This window comes from Erythrolamprus reginae, chromosome 1 (genome assembly GCF_031021105.1).
Source record: "Erythrolamprus reginae isolate rEryReg1 chromosome 1, rEryReg1.hap1, whole genome shotgun sequence".
In the NCBI taxonomy this organism is placed as follows: Eukaryota; Metazoa; Chordata; class Lepidosauria; order Squamata; family Dipsadidae; genus Erythrolamprus; species Erythrolamprus reginae.
In genome coordinates this window covers 91,157,370-91,177,512 of record NC_091950.1, presented here as the reverse complement: position 1 = coordinate 91,177,512, position 20,143 = coordinate 91,157,370, and the positions used below count along the sequence as shown (strand labels likewise).

The 20,143-nt window shown below is 42.5% G+C and overlaps 1 protein-coding gene across 1 annotated transcript in view; it reads left to right on the top strand.

Moving 5' to 3' along the window:
• Positions 1–10,721, top strand: part of EXD2 (exonuclease 3'-5' domain containing 2) — a 41,454-nt gene extending 30,733 nt beyond the window's left edge. Inside the window, exons 8-9 of the mRNA XM_070758757.1 lie at positions 6,199–6,555; positions 9,000–10,721. Of these exons, the coding sequence (XP_070614858.1) occupies positions 6,199–6,555; positions 9,000–9,216 (574 nt within the window). The 3' untranslated portion in view covers positions 9,217–10,721. The remainder of the gene's footprint in view (positions 1–6,198; positions 6,556–8,999) is intronic.
• Positions 10,722–20,143: the final 9,422 nt, after the last annotated feature.

Here is a 20,143-nt window from a genome sequence, read left to right as displayed (position 1 = left end):
AAGAGAAAACTCCTATGCCAAGAGGTATCTCACCTCCTAGAGATAGGGGCCATAGAGGAGGTACCCTTGGCTCATCAAGGCAGGGGATTCTACTCGGCAATATTTCTCGTACCAAAATCCTCAGGAGGAGTGCGAATGATCCTCAATCTCCGACAGTTGAACCTCTACGTGAAATACCGGAGATTCAGAATGCACTCACTAAAAACTATTCTGGCCTCCATAAGACACAAGGACTTTATGACGTCAATAGACTTGAAAGAAGCCTACCTGCACGTTCCCATCTTCCCACATCACAGGCAATTCCTGCGATTTTACCTAGACGGCAGACACTTCCAATACAGGGCAATGCCTTTTGGACTATCCTCCGCCCCCAGGACATTTACGAAATTACTGGACGTCCTCACGGCCAGTCTCAGACGACAGTCGGTACGCGTGATGGCGTATCTAGACGATATTGTCATTCTGTCGAGAACCAGAGAACAGGCATGCAGAGACGCTCAACTGACAATACAGACACTACAAGACCATGGCTTTACAGTCAACTGGTCAAAGAGTCAACTAACACCCACACATCGTCTTGCCCACCTGAGCACCACTATAGACTCCAACCTGGGTGCGGTTTTTCTGTCCCAAGAAAGACAAAGGACAATCAGGACTCTGATAAGAGAGCTGGGACCTCAGCAATATCCCACTCTTGCCCTTTTATCGAAGATCCTAGGAACCTTAGTTTCCTGCATAGATATAGTACCATGGGTGAGACACCATTTACACCCACTCCAATGGTTCCTGCTCCCCTATCAGAGACAAAAGACCAGTCACTCTCTCAGGAGAGTCCCCCTCAGTACCAGAGTACGCACCTCCCTGCAATGGTGGAGGTCCCCCTCCCTGACCAAGGGATCCTTATTTCTGGACAAGGAGCTTATTACAATAACAACCGATGCCAGTTTGACAGGGTGGGGAGCACATCTCTCTTCACACATGGTTCAGGGACTCTGGGAACCTCAAGACCTACAAGAGGTCAATATAAATTTCCTAGAGTTGAAGGCTGTTTCATTGGCCCTCCACAGCCTTGCCCATCTAGTACGGGGTCAACATGTACGCATCCTGACCGACAACGTTTCCACACGGTCTCACATCAACCGACAAGGGGGAACACGGTCACGGAGATTAATGAAGGAATCAACATCACTCCTCAGATGGGCAGAAGAGAATCTAGCCTCGCTTTCAGCGGAACACATTTCCGGAGTAGAGAATGTGTGGGCGGACTGGCTCAGCCGCCAGACGCTCGACCCGGGCGAATGGCGACTGGACCCCAGGATTTTTCAGGAGGTGGTAAGGAGATTTGGGGAACCGGTGATAGACTTGTTTGCAACCAACCTAAACACCCAGCTTCCTCGCTTCTTCGCTCGATTTCCCAACCCGGGCGCGGAAGGGGTGGATGCCCTGACACTTCCATGGCCTCAGGGTCTTCTTTATGCATTCCCTCCTCTGTCCATCCTTCCCAGGGTGATTCGGAAAATTCTGGAGGAGAGAGCAGAAGTGATACTGATAGCCCCGTTTTGGCCCCGGCGCATCTGGTTCGCAGACCTAGTGCAACTGTCGAGGTCACCCAATTGGAGGATACCGGACCAACGGATCTCTCTGACACAGGGGTCCTTCTCTCATCCGGAACCACAGTGGTGGCATCTAACCGTGTGGCGCTTGAGCGGGAATATCTAAAACGCCAGGCCCTACCGGACACAGTCATTGACACCATACAAGCCGCCCGTAGACCATCTACAAGCAGAATCTACCAGGCAACTTGGGCTACCTTCCATAAGTTCTGTGAGCAAAGGGAGGTAGATCCTCAAACGGCGTCGCCGCAGGTAATCTTATCATTCCTGCAAGCTGGACTGGAAAAGGGCCTTGCCCCTAACACCTTACGCCGCCATGTTGCCGCTCTGGCCACCATCCTTTCGACAGACAGTTACCGTTCCCTTACCAGACATCCATGGATCAGGGATTTTCTGAAGGGAGCGACCAATCTCAAACCACCAGTGGTTCATCGTTTCCCTTCCTGGGACCTCCCCTTGGTGTTGCACGCCCTGACAGGTCCCCCCTTTGAACCTATCCGTCAGATCTCGTTAAGGTTGTTAACCCTAAAGACCGCGTTCCTGGTTGCAATCACTTCAGCCAGGAGGGTTTCGGAGATTGCCGCCTTGTCAACAAGACCAGACCTTTGTCGCTTTGACCCCAACAGGGTAGTCCTTAGATTAGATCCGGCATTTATACCCAAGATAAACACGTCTTTTCACAGGACTCAGGATATCATCCTTCCGGACTTCTGTGCTCGTGGGACTCATCCGTCTGTATTACGATGGCATAAGCTGGACGTAAGACGAGCCTTAAAGATTTACGTTCGGAGGACTAAGGATGTTAGAACGTCAGAAGCCCTGTTCGTGTCCTTTGCCACCAGAACTATGGGCACTAAGGTGTCTTCTCAAACTATCAGTCGATGGTTGAGGGAGTGTATTGCAGAGGCATACAGGACTAAGGGATCCCCAATTCCTTCGGGGATAACGGGACATTCCACTCGAAGTGCGGCAGCTTCATCGGCCTGGAGGACCCAGGCCTCGTTGGAGGACATATGTAGAGCAGCCACGTGGGCAGCTCCATCAACTTTTATCAAACATTATAGGATCGACTCCTTTGCTTCGGAGGAAGCAGCGTTTGGGAGGAGGGTGCTACAAGGGGTTTGTTCTTATGTGGAACCCCTGGTCCAGTCTTGTCCCTCCCTGTGATTGCAACTTGGGTATATCCCATCTTGGACTCTCCTTGCAAGTGCATTGGAGAAAGACCGTTGAACTTACCTGAACGGTCTTCTCGATGCACTGCAAGGAGAGTCCAAACCCTCCCGACTCTGGAACCAGGGTTTCTGTGGGGGTGTGTGCTATTTAGTTACTGTTGTGGTTAGAAGTTTTATGGTTTAATAAATGGTTTTGCTTTACTGCTCCTTCGCCTTACTTTAGACTGGAGGGCTAAGGGGGGGAGGCGGTGCCTGCCTAATAATTATTTAAATTAAAACTCAGTCCCTACCAATCAGACTGAAGTATAACCCATCTTGGACTCTCCTTGCAGTGCATCGAGAAGACCGTTCAGGTAAGTTCAACGGTCTTTTTAAATATATTCTTCCCTGCACCAAAATTGCACCCTCTAGGTTACAATAGATTATTTGTTTGCTGTAGGTTTTGCACGGCACCCTATACTGCTTCACATAACCCCAAAACATTTACTATGATCTGGACCTCTCACCTCCTATCTTAGCTACATCAGTCTAGATCAGTGTTTCCCAACCTTGGCAACCTGAAGATATTTGGACTTCAACTCCCAGAATTCCCCAGCCAGCATTTGTCCAAATATCTTCAAGTTGCCAAGGTTGGGAAACACTGGTCTAGATTGTAATTATGAAGCTGAGCTGGGGATAAGGGTAACTTCCTTTTGTGTCAATTCATACATTTGTGGGAGTCTTTAGCACAAAACAGGAATGACAATTTGTTTCTGTAAAAGAGCAAAAGGGGATTATCAAAATTTAAATAGGAAGTGAAAGAATCTATCAAGGAAGTTTGCTAGTTTAACCCGTTTTTTTTAAAACCATGATTTGCTTTGTAATAGCTCACAAGTAATCATGTTTACATCTGGGCCCTCCAAAGCTTTATTTAACAATTAATGCAAATCACTTTGCTGACAAGAAACACAGAGACAAAACAGACCATTGTAAGGTCATTTGGCAACACCACAATAACATGCTTCTGCCATCACGCTACAAGAAAAGCAATGTATCTCCCATCATGTTCTAGCTAAAATACTGTATTTTTCGGGATATAAGATGCACTGGAGTGTAACATGTAAATAAGGGGGGAAATTACCTATCAGGTATTCATCTGGCTAGCATCCTTAGTCTGATCAGCTTCAGCACATTATTTTATCCTCTGATTAGGGCTGGAAAAAATCTTCAGAGGGAGTAGCAATGAATATCTCCGGGACCGGCTTCTGCCGCACGAATCCCAGTGACCAGTTAGGTTCTCCGGGTCCTGTCAACGGGTCCTGTCAACTAGACAATGTCATCTGGCGGGACCCAGGGGAAGGGCCATCTCTGTGGCGGCCCGGACCCTCAGGAACCAGCTCCCCCCCGAGATTAGGATTGTCCCCACCATCCTTGCCTTTCTTAAACTCCTTAAGACCCACCTCTGCCGTCAGGCATGGGGGAATTGAGAAATCTTCCCCAAGCCTATATAATTTATGTATGGTATGTTGTGCGTATGTTTTTTAAATTAAGGGTTTTTATATTTTAAATATTAGATTTGTATTTTACATTGTTTTTTTACTTTTGCTGTGAGCCGCCCCAAGTCTGCAGAGAAGGGCAGCATACAAATCAATCAATCAATCAATCAATCAATCAATCAATCAATCAAGTAAGTAAGTAAGTAAACAAACAAACAAACAAACAAACAAACAAACAAAATGAAGACAAGCCTGCAAAGACTTAGGGCTGGAAAAAACTTCTTTGGAGTAGCAATGAAAAAAAATCCTACAAGCCGGCAAGATTGTTAGCATCTTGTTAGAGCTGTGAAAAAAGCTTCAAAGAGAGAGAGAGAGGGAGGGAGGGAGAGAGAGAGAGGGAGGGAGAGAGGGAGGGAGAGAGAGGGAGGGAGGGAGGGAGGGAGGGAGAGAGAGAGAGAGGGAGGGAGAGAGAGAGAGGGAGGGACGGAGGGAGGGAGAGAGAGAGAGGGAGGGAGAGAGAGAGAGGGAGGGAGAGAGAGGGAGGGAGAGAGAGGGAGGGAGAGAGAGGGAGGGAGAGCGAGAGAGCGCACTACATTTGTAGTATAAGACGCACCCAAATTTCCATCCTCTTTTAAGGGGGAAAGGTGCATCTTATACTCCAAAATATGGTAACTAAGGGAGCTAGAAACACTAAAAGCTGACAATAAAATATGCATGGTGACCAAACACAGGAAGAAGAGTAGAGCAGTGTTTCTCAAACTTGGTCATTTTATGATGCATGGGTCAAATGGAGAAGGTTGAGAAACACTGGAGAAGAAGTCTTAAGAGTCTTGAGAACTTGAGATATTAAAGGAACAAAGGAAAATGAATCAACTAAAATATGGGAGAATTGGCATACAAGGATTCAAAAAAGATATTTGACAGAAGAACTGTAAGCCTCAGATTACATTTGTATCGAATTAATTGACTATCTCACCATATGGTTAATCATGCAAGATGGGTATATGTTAAAAATCTCTTTTCTCTTCTCCGCTTTCTTTTTATCACTAACACATATTAACTGAGATTGATGTAAGCTCCTTGCTTTCCCATTATTTTTTCTAGCTATGTGCTATAAAGCTAAAAACTATTAAGAATGTACAGTGTTCCCTCGATTTTCGCGGGAACTTCGCGAATAGCCTATACCACGTTTTTTAAAAAATATATTAATTAAAAATACTTCGCAGGTTTTTTTTCTATACCATGGTTTTTCCTGCCCAATGACGTCATACGTCATCACCAAACTTTCATGTGCCAAACTTTCATCAGTGTTGTTATCGCAAAAAAAATAATTATTGTTAATAAATAATTATGTTTATAAATATCAGGATCACTAAGTGTCTTATTCAGTGGTGAGTACCAGTAATAATGTTGAGTAAATGGTTGTTAAGAGAATGGGAAATGGTAATTTAGGGGTTTAAAGTGTTACGGGATGGCTTGTGATACTGTCCATAGATAAAAATGGTGTATTTATTTCCGCATCTCTACTTCGCGGAAATTTGACTTTCGCGGGCGGTCTCGGAACACATCCCCCGCGACAATCGAGGGAACACTGTATACCAAAAATGGGCAATGATCTGTAAATAGATGTATTTCTATATGTAATAAAAACAAAAATAAAACATTAAAAGAGTCTTGAGAACTGTCAAGTGAGTCCTATTGAATTCAGTGGCGGCTGTTGTAATCATAGGTTCTTAAGGCACTGAACATTGGGATAGAATATTGCTGAAGGGTGATGTTCTGTGCCTTCCTAGAGGTCGGCCCACTGGGAAGGGCTGTTTGCCTTCAGGCAGCTTCTTCAGAAGAGAAAACCTGATTAATGTCATGGTAGAAGAGCCAGCTACAGGCTCACTGGCGCTATTGGTGATCCGCTTTCAACCGCTGCTGTTTCCTCAACAGAAAGAACATTGTGCCTCACGAGTATCGGAAACACTTTCCCCTCCAGATGAAGGACCACAATTCCCACGATGTCCTCCTGCTCTGCACGGCGTGCCATGCGCTCTCTAATTACTATGATAATCATCTCAAGCAGCAACTGGCTGAAGAATTTGGTGCCCCTATTGGTTGCGAGGAGGGCGTCCGCTTGTTTGAAGATTCCAACCGCAGATTAGTCCGTTCGGCAGCTAGAGCGCTTGTGAACGCAGACAGCCTGCCTGCTACCAGGAAGGAAGAGCTGTTGCAGCTGGTCAGGGATTACTTTGCATCGGACACGGTTTCCCCAGAGATGATCCAGGAAGCAGCTGGACTGGAAACCAGGTACAGTGCTTTAGATTAAGGGTTGATTAGATTAAGATTTAGATTAAGATACATGATTATTGCTTGCTTGTTCGCAGTGTTTTCCAGGTTTCTGCTTACTGGGCCCAATTATCCAACTTTGGAGAGGGCTAGTGCTTGGGGAAATTTGTTCTAGGGTTTGACCTGTAGTAATGAGTGGAATTCCCAGGGAAAAGTAAGAAAAAGTAAGAAAAGTAAGAAACTTAATCTGAAGTAATGAATAATCTGAAGTAGTGGTCAAAGCAATGGAAACTGCAGTTTAATGTTTCCAAATGTGTTAGCAAAAACTTCAGAAGAAAAGGATTTAGGGGTAGTGATTTCAGACAGTCTCAAAATGGGTGAGCAGTGTGGTCGGGCGGTAGGAAAAGCAAGTAGGATGCTTGGCTGCATAGCTAGAGGTATAACAAGCAGGAAGAGGGAGATTGTGATCCCACAATTGGAATACTGTGTTCAGTTCTGGAGACCTCACCTACAAAAAGATATTGACAAAATTGAACGGGTCCAAAGACGGGCTACAAGAATGGTGGAAGGTCTTGAGCATAAAACGTATCAGGAAAGACTTAATGAACTCAATCTGTATAGTCTGGAGGACAGAAGGAAAAGGGGGGACATGATCAAAACATTTAAATATGTTAAAGGGTTAAATAAGGTTCAGGAGGGAAGTGTTTTTAATAGGAAAGTGAACACAAGAACAAGGGGACACAATCTGAAGTTAGTTGGGGGAAAGATCAAAAGCAACATGAGGAAATATTATTTTACTGAAAGAGTAGTAGATCCTTGGAACAAACTTCCAGCAGACATGATTGGTAAATCCACAGTAACTGAATTTAAACATGCCTGGGATAAACATAGATCCATTGTAAGATAAAATACAGGAAATAGTATAAGGGCAGACTAGATGGACCATGAGGTCTTTTTCTGCCGTCAGTCTTCTATGTTTCTATGTTTCTAATAGGTCCAGACCATGAAGAAGATTTAAAAGTCATCATGCTTTCCATAAATGGCATCAAATATGGACTTGACTTTTTCTCTCTTAGATCTTTAAACAGTAAAGTAACACCTCCCTATCCTTTCATTTTAATATGCCAAGAACAGTTGCAGCATAGCTGGCTCCAGCCAGTGAGCCAGGTGGCTAAATCCCTTTCTGAAGGCATTTGGTTCCATCCAGCTGCAGCTCACTTGGTTCTCATTGAGCTGTTTGGAGGGATTTCCCTTTGAGGAAATCCTTTCTTAGATTTTTTTTGGTTTATTTATTGTACTTCTGTAAATATTTGGGTTTCCATCTTCTTGACCAATTCCCTTTCATGTGGGAATCCTGCTATTTAGCTATGTAAAGAATATATTATTTATATTATTTATATTATTTATATTATTTATATTATTTATATTATTTATATTTATATTTATATTTATATTTATATTTATATTTATATTTATATTTATATTTATATTTATATTTATATTTATATTTATATTTATATTTATATTTATATTTATATTTATATTTATATTTATATTTATATTTATATTTATATTTATATTTATATTTATATTTATATTTATATTTATATTTATTAGATTTGCAGGCTGCCCCTCTCCATAGACTCGGGGCGGCTCACAACAACAATAAAACAATTCAAAACAAATTTAATAATTTAAAAACATTTTTAAAAACCCGTTATTAAAGCAGACATACACACAAACATGCCATACATGAATTGTATAGGCCTGGGGGAGATGTCTCAATTCCCCCATGCCTGACGGAGTTTTAAGGAGTTTACGAAAGGCAAGGAGGGTGGGAGCAGTTCTAATCTACGGGGGGAGCTGGTTCCAGAGGGTCGGGGCCACCACAGAGAAGGCTCTTCCCCTGGGACCCGCCAAACGACATTGCTTAGTCGACGGGACCTGGAGAAGGCCAACTCTGTGGGACCTAATCGGTCGCTGGGATTCGTGCGGCACAAGGCGGTCCCGGAGATCCTGTTGGGACAAGTATGTATATGCTGCACTTCCAAGATTCCTGGTTGCTGTGACATCTGAAAGGTTCCAGATTAGAGGATTCTGTCATCTAACATCGGATTGATTTGCCATGGGTTTCCTAATAGGATGATGGCCTTTGGAAAATGCTTAGTGTTTTTCTTAGCGAAGCTTCTCTCTTTCATTCTACTTCCTCACCGCTTAGTAAATAGGATCGACGTGTCTAATGTTCTCTAGATTATATATTATATTCTCTAGATTATTTATAGACTATAAAGTCCATTTTGAAGTGATATAACTATATTATTAAAGTTTGTTGCAAAATCAAAAACAGAAGCACACACAGATGACTGATTCACCTGGATTCAATAACTTCTTTATAAACATAATAATATATACTGCTCAAAAAAAATAAAGGGAACACTCAAAACCTTTGTTCATCTTTTTTTCAGGATTTTTAACGAGAGCTATATGCCACATGGCTTGAAAGTGGTCCAGTCTTTTGCTCAAGGGGGCTTATATTCTCTCATGGGGCTGGAGAAACGTTGGCGCCAGCACTTCTTAGATGCTATGCAGCCCGAGCATCTCCCAGCACAATGGTCTGTTGATCACAACCACGACAAGTTAATCAAGAAATACGGGGAGACTCTCCAGATTGAACTTTCATGAAGACGAAATGATGAAACTGGAAAATATAACTGAGACTTACCACTTTCCTTCCCCCCATCATGTTGGAATTAACAAGATTCCATTGCGAAGGAAATCTCACCAGCATTGCCAGTTAAAACTATTTTAAGCTAAAAAGTGGTTTTAAGCCTTTTAAATGGTTTTGAATTACAATTTAAATGTTTGTTCTATAAATATCTCGCTGTAAGAAAGGCCTCTGTACATATGTGGACCACGTCTAGCCTTTCAGATGTTGCTTCTGAAGTGCAGTACTATATTCACTGGTTGTCATCATTGGTCATGGACACAGAAGACTGCGTGAAACATCTGGAGGCTTCCAGGTTTCCATCTCTGTTTTATCTTTAAGGGGGAAGAAGAGCATCAGGTGGTTTTTTTAAAAAAGTGAATTTATTTGTCTAACACAAATTATATATCACTCAAAGCCCATATTTAGCTATTAAAACTCATGTCAGACCTGTCCCAGCTTGGTTCTTCAGGAAAGAATCACCCCTACACGAAAGGGAATCAACTCCATTTGTAGCAAAAAAGATTATTTTTACTAAAAGCCAAGACAGCACAGTTATGCAAAGGCAGAACTAAGAGTTTGCATGTAAAAGATTCCCTAGTTAATTTTCCCTTCTTTTGGCCTATCCCTCCTGGTATCCCCCATTGTCCAGTCACATTCAAAGAAAATGTTTTGGTAACTATCCCTGCTGCAGTTGGATAGATGTATTCATGTTACGTTCCATCCCAGGACTGCAGTCTTGGGATGTCTCAGGGCAGCACAAAATTTACTTTCGGTTCCCCCAGCTCCCTTCCCCCAAAACTCATGGCAGTCTATCAAAGCACAGTTGTGAGTGAAGGATAGCAGCTTTGACAACTCATTGGATAACTTTGAAGCAGTCCTTATATCTCACCTCACCTACATGTGTATATTTTATTGTTTACTGTGGTCAGTAATGGTCAGTATTTTAAATAGCTGCCCCTGGGGAGGGCGGACGCAGTGGGATTAGTAAGTTTTATTGAATAAATAGGTTTTTTATTCTACTTCTTTCTCTAGTACCTTAGTATGATCCTTAATTACTTTTAAAATAGGAAATAATTAAATAGTATGTTTTTACCCATAAACATCTTAATCGTGGTTGGTAAGCCACTCCTACCCAGTCACATGACTTTCCGGCCACTCCCAGCCACATAATTGTCAAGCCACTCCCACCTGGTCACATGGCCGGCAAGCCACTCCTATTTGGTCACATGACCATCAAGCCACACCTACAAAATAAGCCACACCCACAGTGTGGCAGTAAAAAGTTTGGCAGCCCAGCGTGGTGGAAGTTTGCATGGTTTCAGTTCTATCCTGCTGGAATGTAAAACACACAATTTTTCAGTGGAATGATCTTAGTGGTGTTATTTTTGTTGTGAACTGAAAAAGTCTCCTTTTTCCAATTTATCAATTTCTTTACATTTTGTATCTCTGACCTTCTGCAAAAACAGCATTGAAAGTTAAACTTGTGTCGGTGCTTGCTTCTGATAGGATCTTTACAACTTGGATGAAAATGTTATTATTTACTGAGGTGCTGAATCTAGCTGGGCATTTACTGCCTTAAATTTTAAATAGATGCCAACATGGTATAATGTCATAACTGGGAGTATGTCTTTTGATATTATCTGGTACTCCCTGAGCATTTGGAAACTGGAAAAATGGCTAAGATTTCCTGCGGCATCAATGCCGTGACTTCTAAGATGGATTCATAGCTTTTTGACTATTTAGTCTGTGAAGAAGATGAAAGGATTTGGATGCAAGGGGTGGTGATGGCTTCTTTGAAAGAGTTTCTGATGGTACTAGCCTTGAAAAAGGCAATCTAGCCTTATCTGATACTCTCTTCCAACTTCTCCCAGCTTCAGAGGATCCTAGCTGAACCGTATTATCCAGATCCCATTTACTGTGGATTCTAGTATTAATTAATTAATTAATTAGTTAGTTAGTTAGTTAGTGAATTCATTTGGGCAGTGTCTCAATTTCTAAGAGCCGCATGAATTTCTTGTTCCGGAATGCCAGGATCCTTTGAACTTCCTCCCCTTTCTTTCCCAGACCTGGAGAATTCACACCTACCTACTCACTTTGGTGGATGTTTTATTTAAAAGATAAGGATGCATGGTATCCTTGTCGTATAATACAGGTAATATATTTAACAACTATCTCCACCTGGTCTTTGAGTTTCCGGTACTCCAGTGCAAGGATGTGCATGCACGTTCCAGTTTGGGCACTCAATGCCAAAAAGGGTTGCCATAGAAACATAGAAGACTGACAGCAGAAAAAGACTCATGGTCCACCTAGACTGCCCTTATACTATTTCCTGTATTTTATCTTAGGATGGATAGATGTTTATCCCAGGCATGTTTAAATTCAGTTATTGTGGATTTACCAACCATGTCTGCTGGAAGTTTGTTCTAAGCATCTACTACTCTTTCAGTAATATAATATTTTCTCGCGTTGCTTCTGATCATTCCACCAATTAGCCGTCACTGCACTTGCAGATAAACAGAGCGGGTCTTCTCCGGGTCCCGTCAACTAAACAATGTCGCTTGGCGGGACCCAGGGGAAGAGCCTTCTCTGTGGCGGCCCCGGCCCTCTGGAACCAACTCACCCCAGAGTTTAGAATTGCCCCCACCCTCCTTGGCTTTCGTAAGCTTCTTAAAACCCACCTCTGCCGCCAGGCATCGGGGAACTGAGATACTCTTTCCCCCTAGGCCTTTACAATTTTATGCTTGGTTTTATAATAAGGGTTTTTAAAACTGTTTTAATATTGGATTGTTATATGCTGTTTTTATTACTGTTGTTAGCCGCCCCGAGTCTATGGAGAGGGGCGGCATACAAATCCAATAAACAAACAAACAAACAAACAAACAAACAAAATAAAATAAAATAAAATAAAATAATACGACAAGGAAACACTTATAATAGGAACCCTTTGTTGGAGATCTAATTTTCTATATGCTGCTGGATTTTTAAGAATAGAATTGCTTTTGGTCATATAAGCCTCAATTTGTTTTCTCATGTTAATGCCTATTTATAGTTTAAACACCCAGGCCTCTCTTGAAGTGTTGATGCTGGCAAAAAAAGGAGGAAAAGTTCAGTTGAACATTATAATTGGATTCATGGAAAATACAGATGCCTCTGTTCTTCACAAGCATTCAGCTGCGGTCAAAAGCCCTGAGAGAAATGCCATGTTCAAGCAATTGGGACATATCATCTTGGAGGGTCAGGACAATACTATATTGGTTTTGTGAACCATCTAGCCTTTTCAAATACAAATCTAACGCTTCTGGGTCTTGAAGCTTACCAAAATTGTACTGATATCTGAACTGGTGAAATGCTGCGTGAAATATTTGATTTTTTTTTTCTTGAGGAAAAGAGAGAAAGGGAAAAAAATCCACAAAGAGTTATTGGAGAAACTTATTTTGTAGTGTGGGTGCTGAAGATGGTAGGAAGTGGTATAAATCATCTCTTCTCCATACTCACAAACACACTATAAGAATCTAAGGTAAATATCCTGCTGCTTAAAAATGTGCTACTACCAATTTCATCATTAATATGTTTAAGTGTCCTAATGTTCTTTTTAAATCAAAGCTTTAAAAACTATACACACACTGGTTTGTTTGTTTTTCCTTTTCACTGGATCCATCACTACCCAATTTGAACAAAAAGAAGCTTTTTGTGACAACAAAAAGTACACTGTTACATCCATAGTTGCTCTAGATTTTCAGGATGGATAAAACTTGTTTTACATGGAAATATACACATGTACTACTTCATATATCTCTTTCCAAGACAATATTAGCAGCACAAGATCCCTCCCCCCCCCCCCCGTTCCTCTGCTTATCTGAGTACAGTGATACCTCGTCTTACAAACGTCTTGTCATACAAACTTTTCGAGATACAAACCCGGGGTTTAAGATTTTTTTGCCTCTTCTTACAAACTATTTTCACCTTATAAACCGACCGCCGCCGCTGGGATGCCCTGCCTCTGGACTTTCATTGCCAGCGAAGCACCCGTTTTTGCACTGCTGGGATTCCCCTTAGGCTCCCCTCCATGGAAACCCCACCTCTGGACTTCTGTGTTTTTGTGATGCTGCAGGAGAATCCCAGCATCGCAAAAATGAGCGCTTTGCTGGCTCCCAGTGAGGGGAGCCTCAGTGAAATTGCAGCATCGCAAAAACACAGAGGTCTGGAGTTGGGGTTTCGAGGACTTCAGTGTTTTTCTGATGCTGCAATTTCACTGATGCTCCCTTCGCTGGGAAACCCCACCTCCAGACTTCCGTTGCCAGCGAAGTGCTCGTTTTTGCGATGCTGCGATTCCCCTGCTGGGATTCCCCTGCAGCATCGCAAAAACACAGAAGTCCAGAGGTGGGGTTTTCCATGGAGGGGAGCCTCAGGGGAATCCCAGCAGTGCAAAAACGGGCGCTTTGGCTGTCAAAAGGGGTGAATTTTGGGCTTGAACGCATTAATCGCTTTTCCTTTGTTTCCTATGGGAAACATTGTTTCGTCTTACAAACTTTTCATCTTAAGAACCTCGTCCCGGAACCAATTAAGTTTGTAAGACAAGGTATCACTGTATTAATTTTGGTTTATCTCCAAAATTTGGTTTAATCTTGTTACCGCTGGGTGAGATCATCCAAGGGCATGGGGTGAGGTATCATCAATACGCCGATGATACCCAGCTGTACATCTCCACCCCATGTCCAGTCAATGAAGCAGTGGAAGTGATGTGCCGGTGCCTGGAGGCTGTTGGGGCCTGGATGGGTGTCAACAAACTCAAACTCAACCCAGACAAGACAGAGTGGCTGTGGGTTTTGCCTCCCAAGGACAATTCTATCTGTCCGTCCATCACCCTGGGGGGAATTTATTGACCCCCTCAGAGAGGGTCCGCAACTTGGGCGTCCTCCTCGATCCACAGCTCACATTAGAGAAACACCTTTCAGCTGTGGCGAGGGGGGCGTTTGCCTAGGTTCGCCTGGTGCGCCAGCTGCGGCCCTATTTGGACCGGGAGTCACTGCTCACAGTCACTCATGCCCTCATCACCTCGAGGCTTGACTATTGTAACGCTCTCTACATGGGGCTACCTTTGAAAAGTGTTCGGAAACTTCAGATCGTGCAGAATGCAGCTGCGAGAGCAATTATGGGCTTCTCTAAGTATGCCCATATTACTCCAACACTCCGCAGTCTGCATTGGTTGCCGATCAGTTTCCGGTCACAATTCAAAGTGTTGGTTATGACCTATAAAGCCCTTCAGGGCCCCGGACCAGAATATCTTCGGGACTGCCTCCTGCCGCACGAATCCCAGCGACCGGTTAGGTCCCACAGAGTCGGCCTTCTTCGGGTCCCGTCGACTAAACAATGTCGTCTGGCGGGACCCAGGGGAAGAGCCTTCTCTGTGGGGGCCCCAACCCTCTGGAACCAGTTCCCCCCTGAGATTAGGATTGCCCCCACCCTCTCTGCCTTTCGTAAAGTCCTTAAGACCCACCTCTGTCGTCAGGCATGGGGGAACTAAAACACCTCCCCCTTGCCCATGCTGTTTTGTTGATTGATTGACTGTGTGCCTGTTTTTTATATATATATTGGGATTGTTTTATGAAATTACTAATTTTAAATTGTAATTAAATTGGTGGGCATTGGATTTGTTATTGTGTGCTGTTTTTTATTATTGTTTTGAGCCACCCCGAATTTTCGGAGAGGGGTGGCATATAAATCCAATAAATCTAATCTAATCTACTAAGTGTCCTATCAATGAACCACTAGATGGCAGAATCCTACAATGAATGCGAGGAAAAATCCAGATGTCAAAGGAAAAGAATATATTCACTGGGCAACAGCGATTTTGTTGTCTTAAATCTGTGACTTGTTTTCAACTAACTTTTGGCCTCTGGATCCAAAAATAATCACAGTTTTTGTCTATCATGTCAACTTTTTAAGCTACAGGATACCCTCAAAAGCCATACAAATTGTGCACATAAAGGAAAGGAAAGTAAAAACTTACAAAATACTACTGTTTACAAAGAATAATTTTATTCATACAAATGCTTTAATAGTTATTGAAATTTAAATTGTGCTCACACAAATAGTTTTTTTTTAAAAACTGAATGGAAATTATACATATTAAGGTAAAACTTTTCACTTATAATCTGTGGACATTCTCGCTTGATGCTCCAACAATAGTCAGAAATCATATGTGTTCTGCCAGGCTCTATGGTATGAGCCTCCCGAATATTCAAGGGTACAAATTTCAGACACACACACACACACGAAAGTTCAAAAACAATGTTCTTTATCACAAAAATTCAAAAGAAACAAAGCACCCTTTTTGTATTGCAAAGAGCACTTGTCTCAAAACAACCTGGTAGTCTGTACAACCCCCTTAATCAGTCCTTAAGTACTTAGCTAGCAGCTGTGAAGGAATGTCACAGCCCTCCTTCTTCCACGAAGTGAAACACACACACTTTGCTCTGCTTTGGTTTCAAAGTCGTGAAAAATCAACAAACAAAGTCCGTAAACAGCAAGGCATAGTCCTGAAGAACAACAATCAGATAATCTTCCACAACGGCCAAACCAACACACTGCTATTTATATCAGCAGCTCTAGTTACTGGAGCCCCATCCAAACACAGGTGGCCTCTCTTATCTCCTGTAATATGTCCTCAATTGGTCTCTTCTACGCATAAGTCTGTGCCTGCGTGGGTCTAACACTTCCTCATCCGAATCCACCGACGATAATGGAGATTGGATTCCTGGGCTGTGTGCCAAGCCCCCCTCTTCCAAGTCACCCCCACCTTCTTCATCCGAGGAAACTGCACTACCTGACTCTGTCGGCAATAAAACAGGCCTATGACATGTTGATGTTTCCCCTGCATCCACCTCCACATTCCTTGGGGCAGGAGCTGGGCCAGAGCCAACCACAACAATATGTACATCCCATCTACCTTGAAACCGTGCCTCCATGACCTTGAAATCTTGGTGGAATCGCTCACCCTGCTCATCACTGACTACACCAAGACTTTCTGGGAAGTTAGCAAAATGGCTATGTAAAAAATGCAATTTGATGCTCATGTTGCAACCTCATAATTCTCCTAAGGTGTAGAGAAAAAAATTGACATGGTAGAAGAAAACTAACTACAGTTTTGAAACCAGCATGCCTAATTAACTATAAAAAAAGCTCAAAAATTAAGAAATTGTATTACAAATTGTTCCCCAGTGATATTTATTTCTTTATTCATTCATTCATTCATTCATTCATTCATTCATTCATTCATTCATTCATTCATTCATTCATTCAATTTTTATGCCGCCCTTCTCCTTAGACTCAGGGTGGCTTACAACCTGTTAGCAATAGCACTTTTTTAACAGAGCTAGGCTATTGCCCCTACAATCCGGGTCCTCATTTTACCCATCTCGGAAGGATGGAAGGCTGAGTCAACCCTGAGCTGGTGATGAGATTTGAACCGCTGACCTTCAGATCTACAAGTCAGCTTCAGTGGCCTGCAGTACAGCACTCTACCTGCTGCACCACCCTGGCTCTATCCTTCTCTGGTCTTGGATAACAGAATAACAGAATTAGAAGGGACCTTGGCCATTTGGCCTGGGGTTCCTTAGATCTCCCCCCCACCGCCCAATGAATGCTTTAGTTTGATTGTTGAATGAATGATATTGATAGTTTTTCAATCAAAATTTTAAAAATTGTTTTTAAATGTATTAATTGGATTGTTATTATTGTTTCTTGTTTTTCTGTACATGCTGTGAGCCGCCCCGAATCCTCGGAGAGGGGCGGCATGCAAATCCAATTAAATCTAAAATTAAATCTAAAATCTTCTAGCTCAACCCTCTGCTCAAGCAGTTATACTATTTCAGGCAAATGGCTGTCCAATCTCTTCTTTTAAAACCTCCAGTGGTGGAGAACCCACAATTTCTGAAGCCAAACCATTCCACTGGTGGATTGCTCTCATTGTTACAAAAGTTCCCGGTTCTAGGTTGCTTCTCTCCTTGGTTAGTTTGCATCTATTGTTTTTTGTCTTGCCTTCTGGTGCTTTGGAAAAATAGGTTGACTCTTCCTCTCTGTGGCATCCCCTCAGGCATTGGGACACTGCTATCATGTCTCCTCTAGTCCTTCTTTTCACTAGAAGGGCCATAAGTCATTTTTTCCCTTTGTTTTTCATCTGCCAAGCCACACTCCATTAAGCAGTCTTCATTAACATGAGATCTGGCTGCCAAGTCCATTGTGTGAGAGAAACTGTTCCAAGTATGTTGGGAGGGGGCTTTTGAGGACTGGGCAATGCTTTTCGGCCTGAATTCTGTCCTCTGAAGTCAAGTAGTCCTCTCAAAGAGATAGGTTGACATTCCAGTACAGTGGTACTTAATTCATTCCATGACCAGGTTCTTAAGTAGAAACGTTCTTAAGTAGAAGCAAATTTTCCCATAGGAATCAACGTAAAAGCAAATAATGTGTGCAAACCCATTAGGAAAGAAAGAAAAGCTTGGAATTTGGGTGGGAGGAGGAGGAAGAAGAAGAGGAGGAGGAGAGTCGCTGCCAAAGGAAGAAGGTGAGGTGAGGGAAATCACCTTGCTCCTGGAGGCAACCTCGTGCCGGGTGTACGGGAGGCAGCGCAAGGGAGTCACCACAGTGAAGTGGTTTATTCCCTCTCCAAGCACCCAGAGAAAGGAAAACACTCCGTTCGCTCTGGGCTGTCAAAGTCTCCTTAAGCGCCACCAAAAGGCTCCTCTGGCAGCCCAGAAAAGCCCGGGATGGCTGGGATTAAAAGGGGAATGGCAGGAAACTGGCTGGGCCTTCATGGCACTCTCAAATTTCCTGGGAAATTTTTCCGGGCTCGGGTTCTTAAGTAGAAAATGTTTTTTAAGGAGAAGCAAAAAAATCTTGAACACCTGGTTCTTATCTGGAAAAGTTCTTAAGTAGAGGCGTTCTTAGGTAGAGGTACCACTGTATTTAATCGTAGAAAAATTTAGCGTTGGTCCTAAGGACTAGGAGCGAGAGAGGAAATGATTGTTCAGCAGAAAGTGTGAAAAAGAGACTCAGAAAAAACTTTGCCTTAATTGTGTCATATCTTAAAACTGGGTTTAATGATATTTAATAAAATCCTTTATTAAACATCATATTCAAGACAAGAACTTCCTTTTCTAAGTGATGCAGTTGCTTTCTCATGATTTGATTTGATTTGATTTGATTTGATTTGTACGCCGCCTCCTTGGGGCAGCTCACAACAACAATAAAACAATTCATGACAAATCTAATAATTTAAAAACATTTAAAAAACCCATTATTAAAGCAGACATACACACAAACATACCATACATAAACTGTATAGGCCTGGGGGAGATGTCTTAATTCCCCCATGCTTGATGGCAGAGGTGGGTTTTAAGGAGTTTACGAAAGGCAAGGAGGGTGGGGGTAGTTCTAATCTCCGGGGGGAGCTGGTTCCAGAGAGTCAGGGCCGCCACAGAGAAGGCTCTTCCCCTGGGACCTGCCAAACAACATTGTTTCGTCGACGGGACCTGGAGAAGGCCAACTCTGTGGGACCTAACTGGTCGCTGGGATTCGTGTGGCAGAAGGCGGTCCCAGAGATATTCTGGTCCGATGCCATGAAGGGCTTTATAGGTCATAACCAACACTTTGAATTGTGACTGGAAATTGATTGGCAATCAATGCAGATTGCGGAGTGTTGGTGTAACATGGGCATACCTTGGGAAGCCCATGATTGTTCTCGCAGCTGCATTCTGCACGATCTGAAATTTCCAAACACTTTTCAAAGGTAGCCCCATGTAGATCTTGGGACTCTGCAACTATTGTAAATGGTTGCCAGTTGCCAAGCACCCAAATTTTCATCCTATGACCATGGGAATGCACATAGTCGGGGAGGGGGCATCCAAATAGTGGTTGTAAGTCACTTTTTAGTTATTTATTTTATTTATTTTATTTATTTATTTTGTCCAATACACAATAATACACAATGAAGGTTATAGTAGAGAAGATATATGAGATATAGGAGAGACTACAGCACAGGGGACGGAAGGCACTCTAGTGCGCTTATGTACGCCCCTTAAGTTGAGGCTTACCTGTACAAAAGATTTCTAAATTGTGTTACTGTGATTGATTGATCAATCGATCGATCAAATGTTATCAAGTCAGTGTCAACTCTTAGCAAGCACACAGATAAATTTTCTCCAGGATGCTGTGGACTTGTCCTTCAAGTCCAATGGTAGAACCTTTGACACTGTAGCCGAGTCTATCCATTTTACTGCTTGCCATCCTTGTTAGTATTATGTACATAACTAGTTGGGTTTGGCAATATATAGAATAAGCCAACAACATATGCTTACATGTACTAGAACATTATTGCTTTAAGAGTTAGTGTTAACGATTGTCATAAGAGGGAACCAGAATTCACTCTGCTATTTCTGATTTGTCTGTAGTAAGAACTGTGTGTTCAAATGATGGTTTATGTATTTGTAAGCTGGAAAAGTAAATTTATAGTATTGTATATTTATTGAGGTGCATTGACTGATTTAACTGTATGACTAGGAATGGTTTTGACTAAGATATTTGCCAAAATAAATAATGTTTTATACACTTAATGTATCTGGCTTGTATTACTGAATTATTATTTATATCTCTGGGCTATCAGCTGGATATCTGCAAGACCTCCATGTTTCCTCTGTGTACCTGTATCTTTGTCTACTCACAGATAACTCTGCACACTCTTTAACATTCCTGTCTTTCTCTTTCCTCCCACTTTCCTAGCAATACAGATCTCTCCAGAGAATTAGGCCTTTATATCCAATGTAATGTATCAAAACAAAGCATGATTAATTGGAAACCTGGTCATTTTTACCTCCAGTAAGAACCCTGGGCACATTTGTTTGGTGT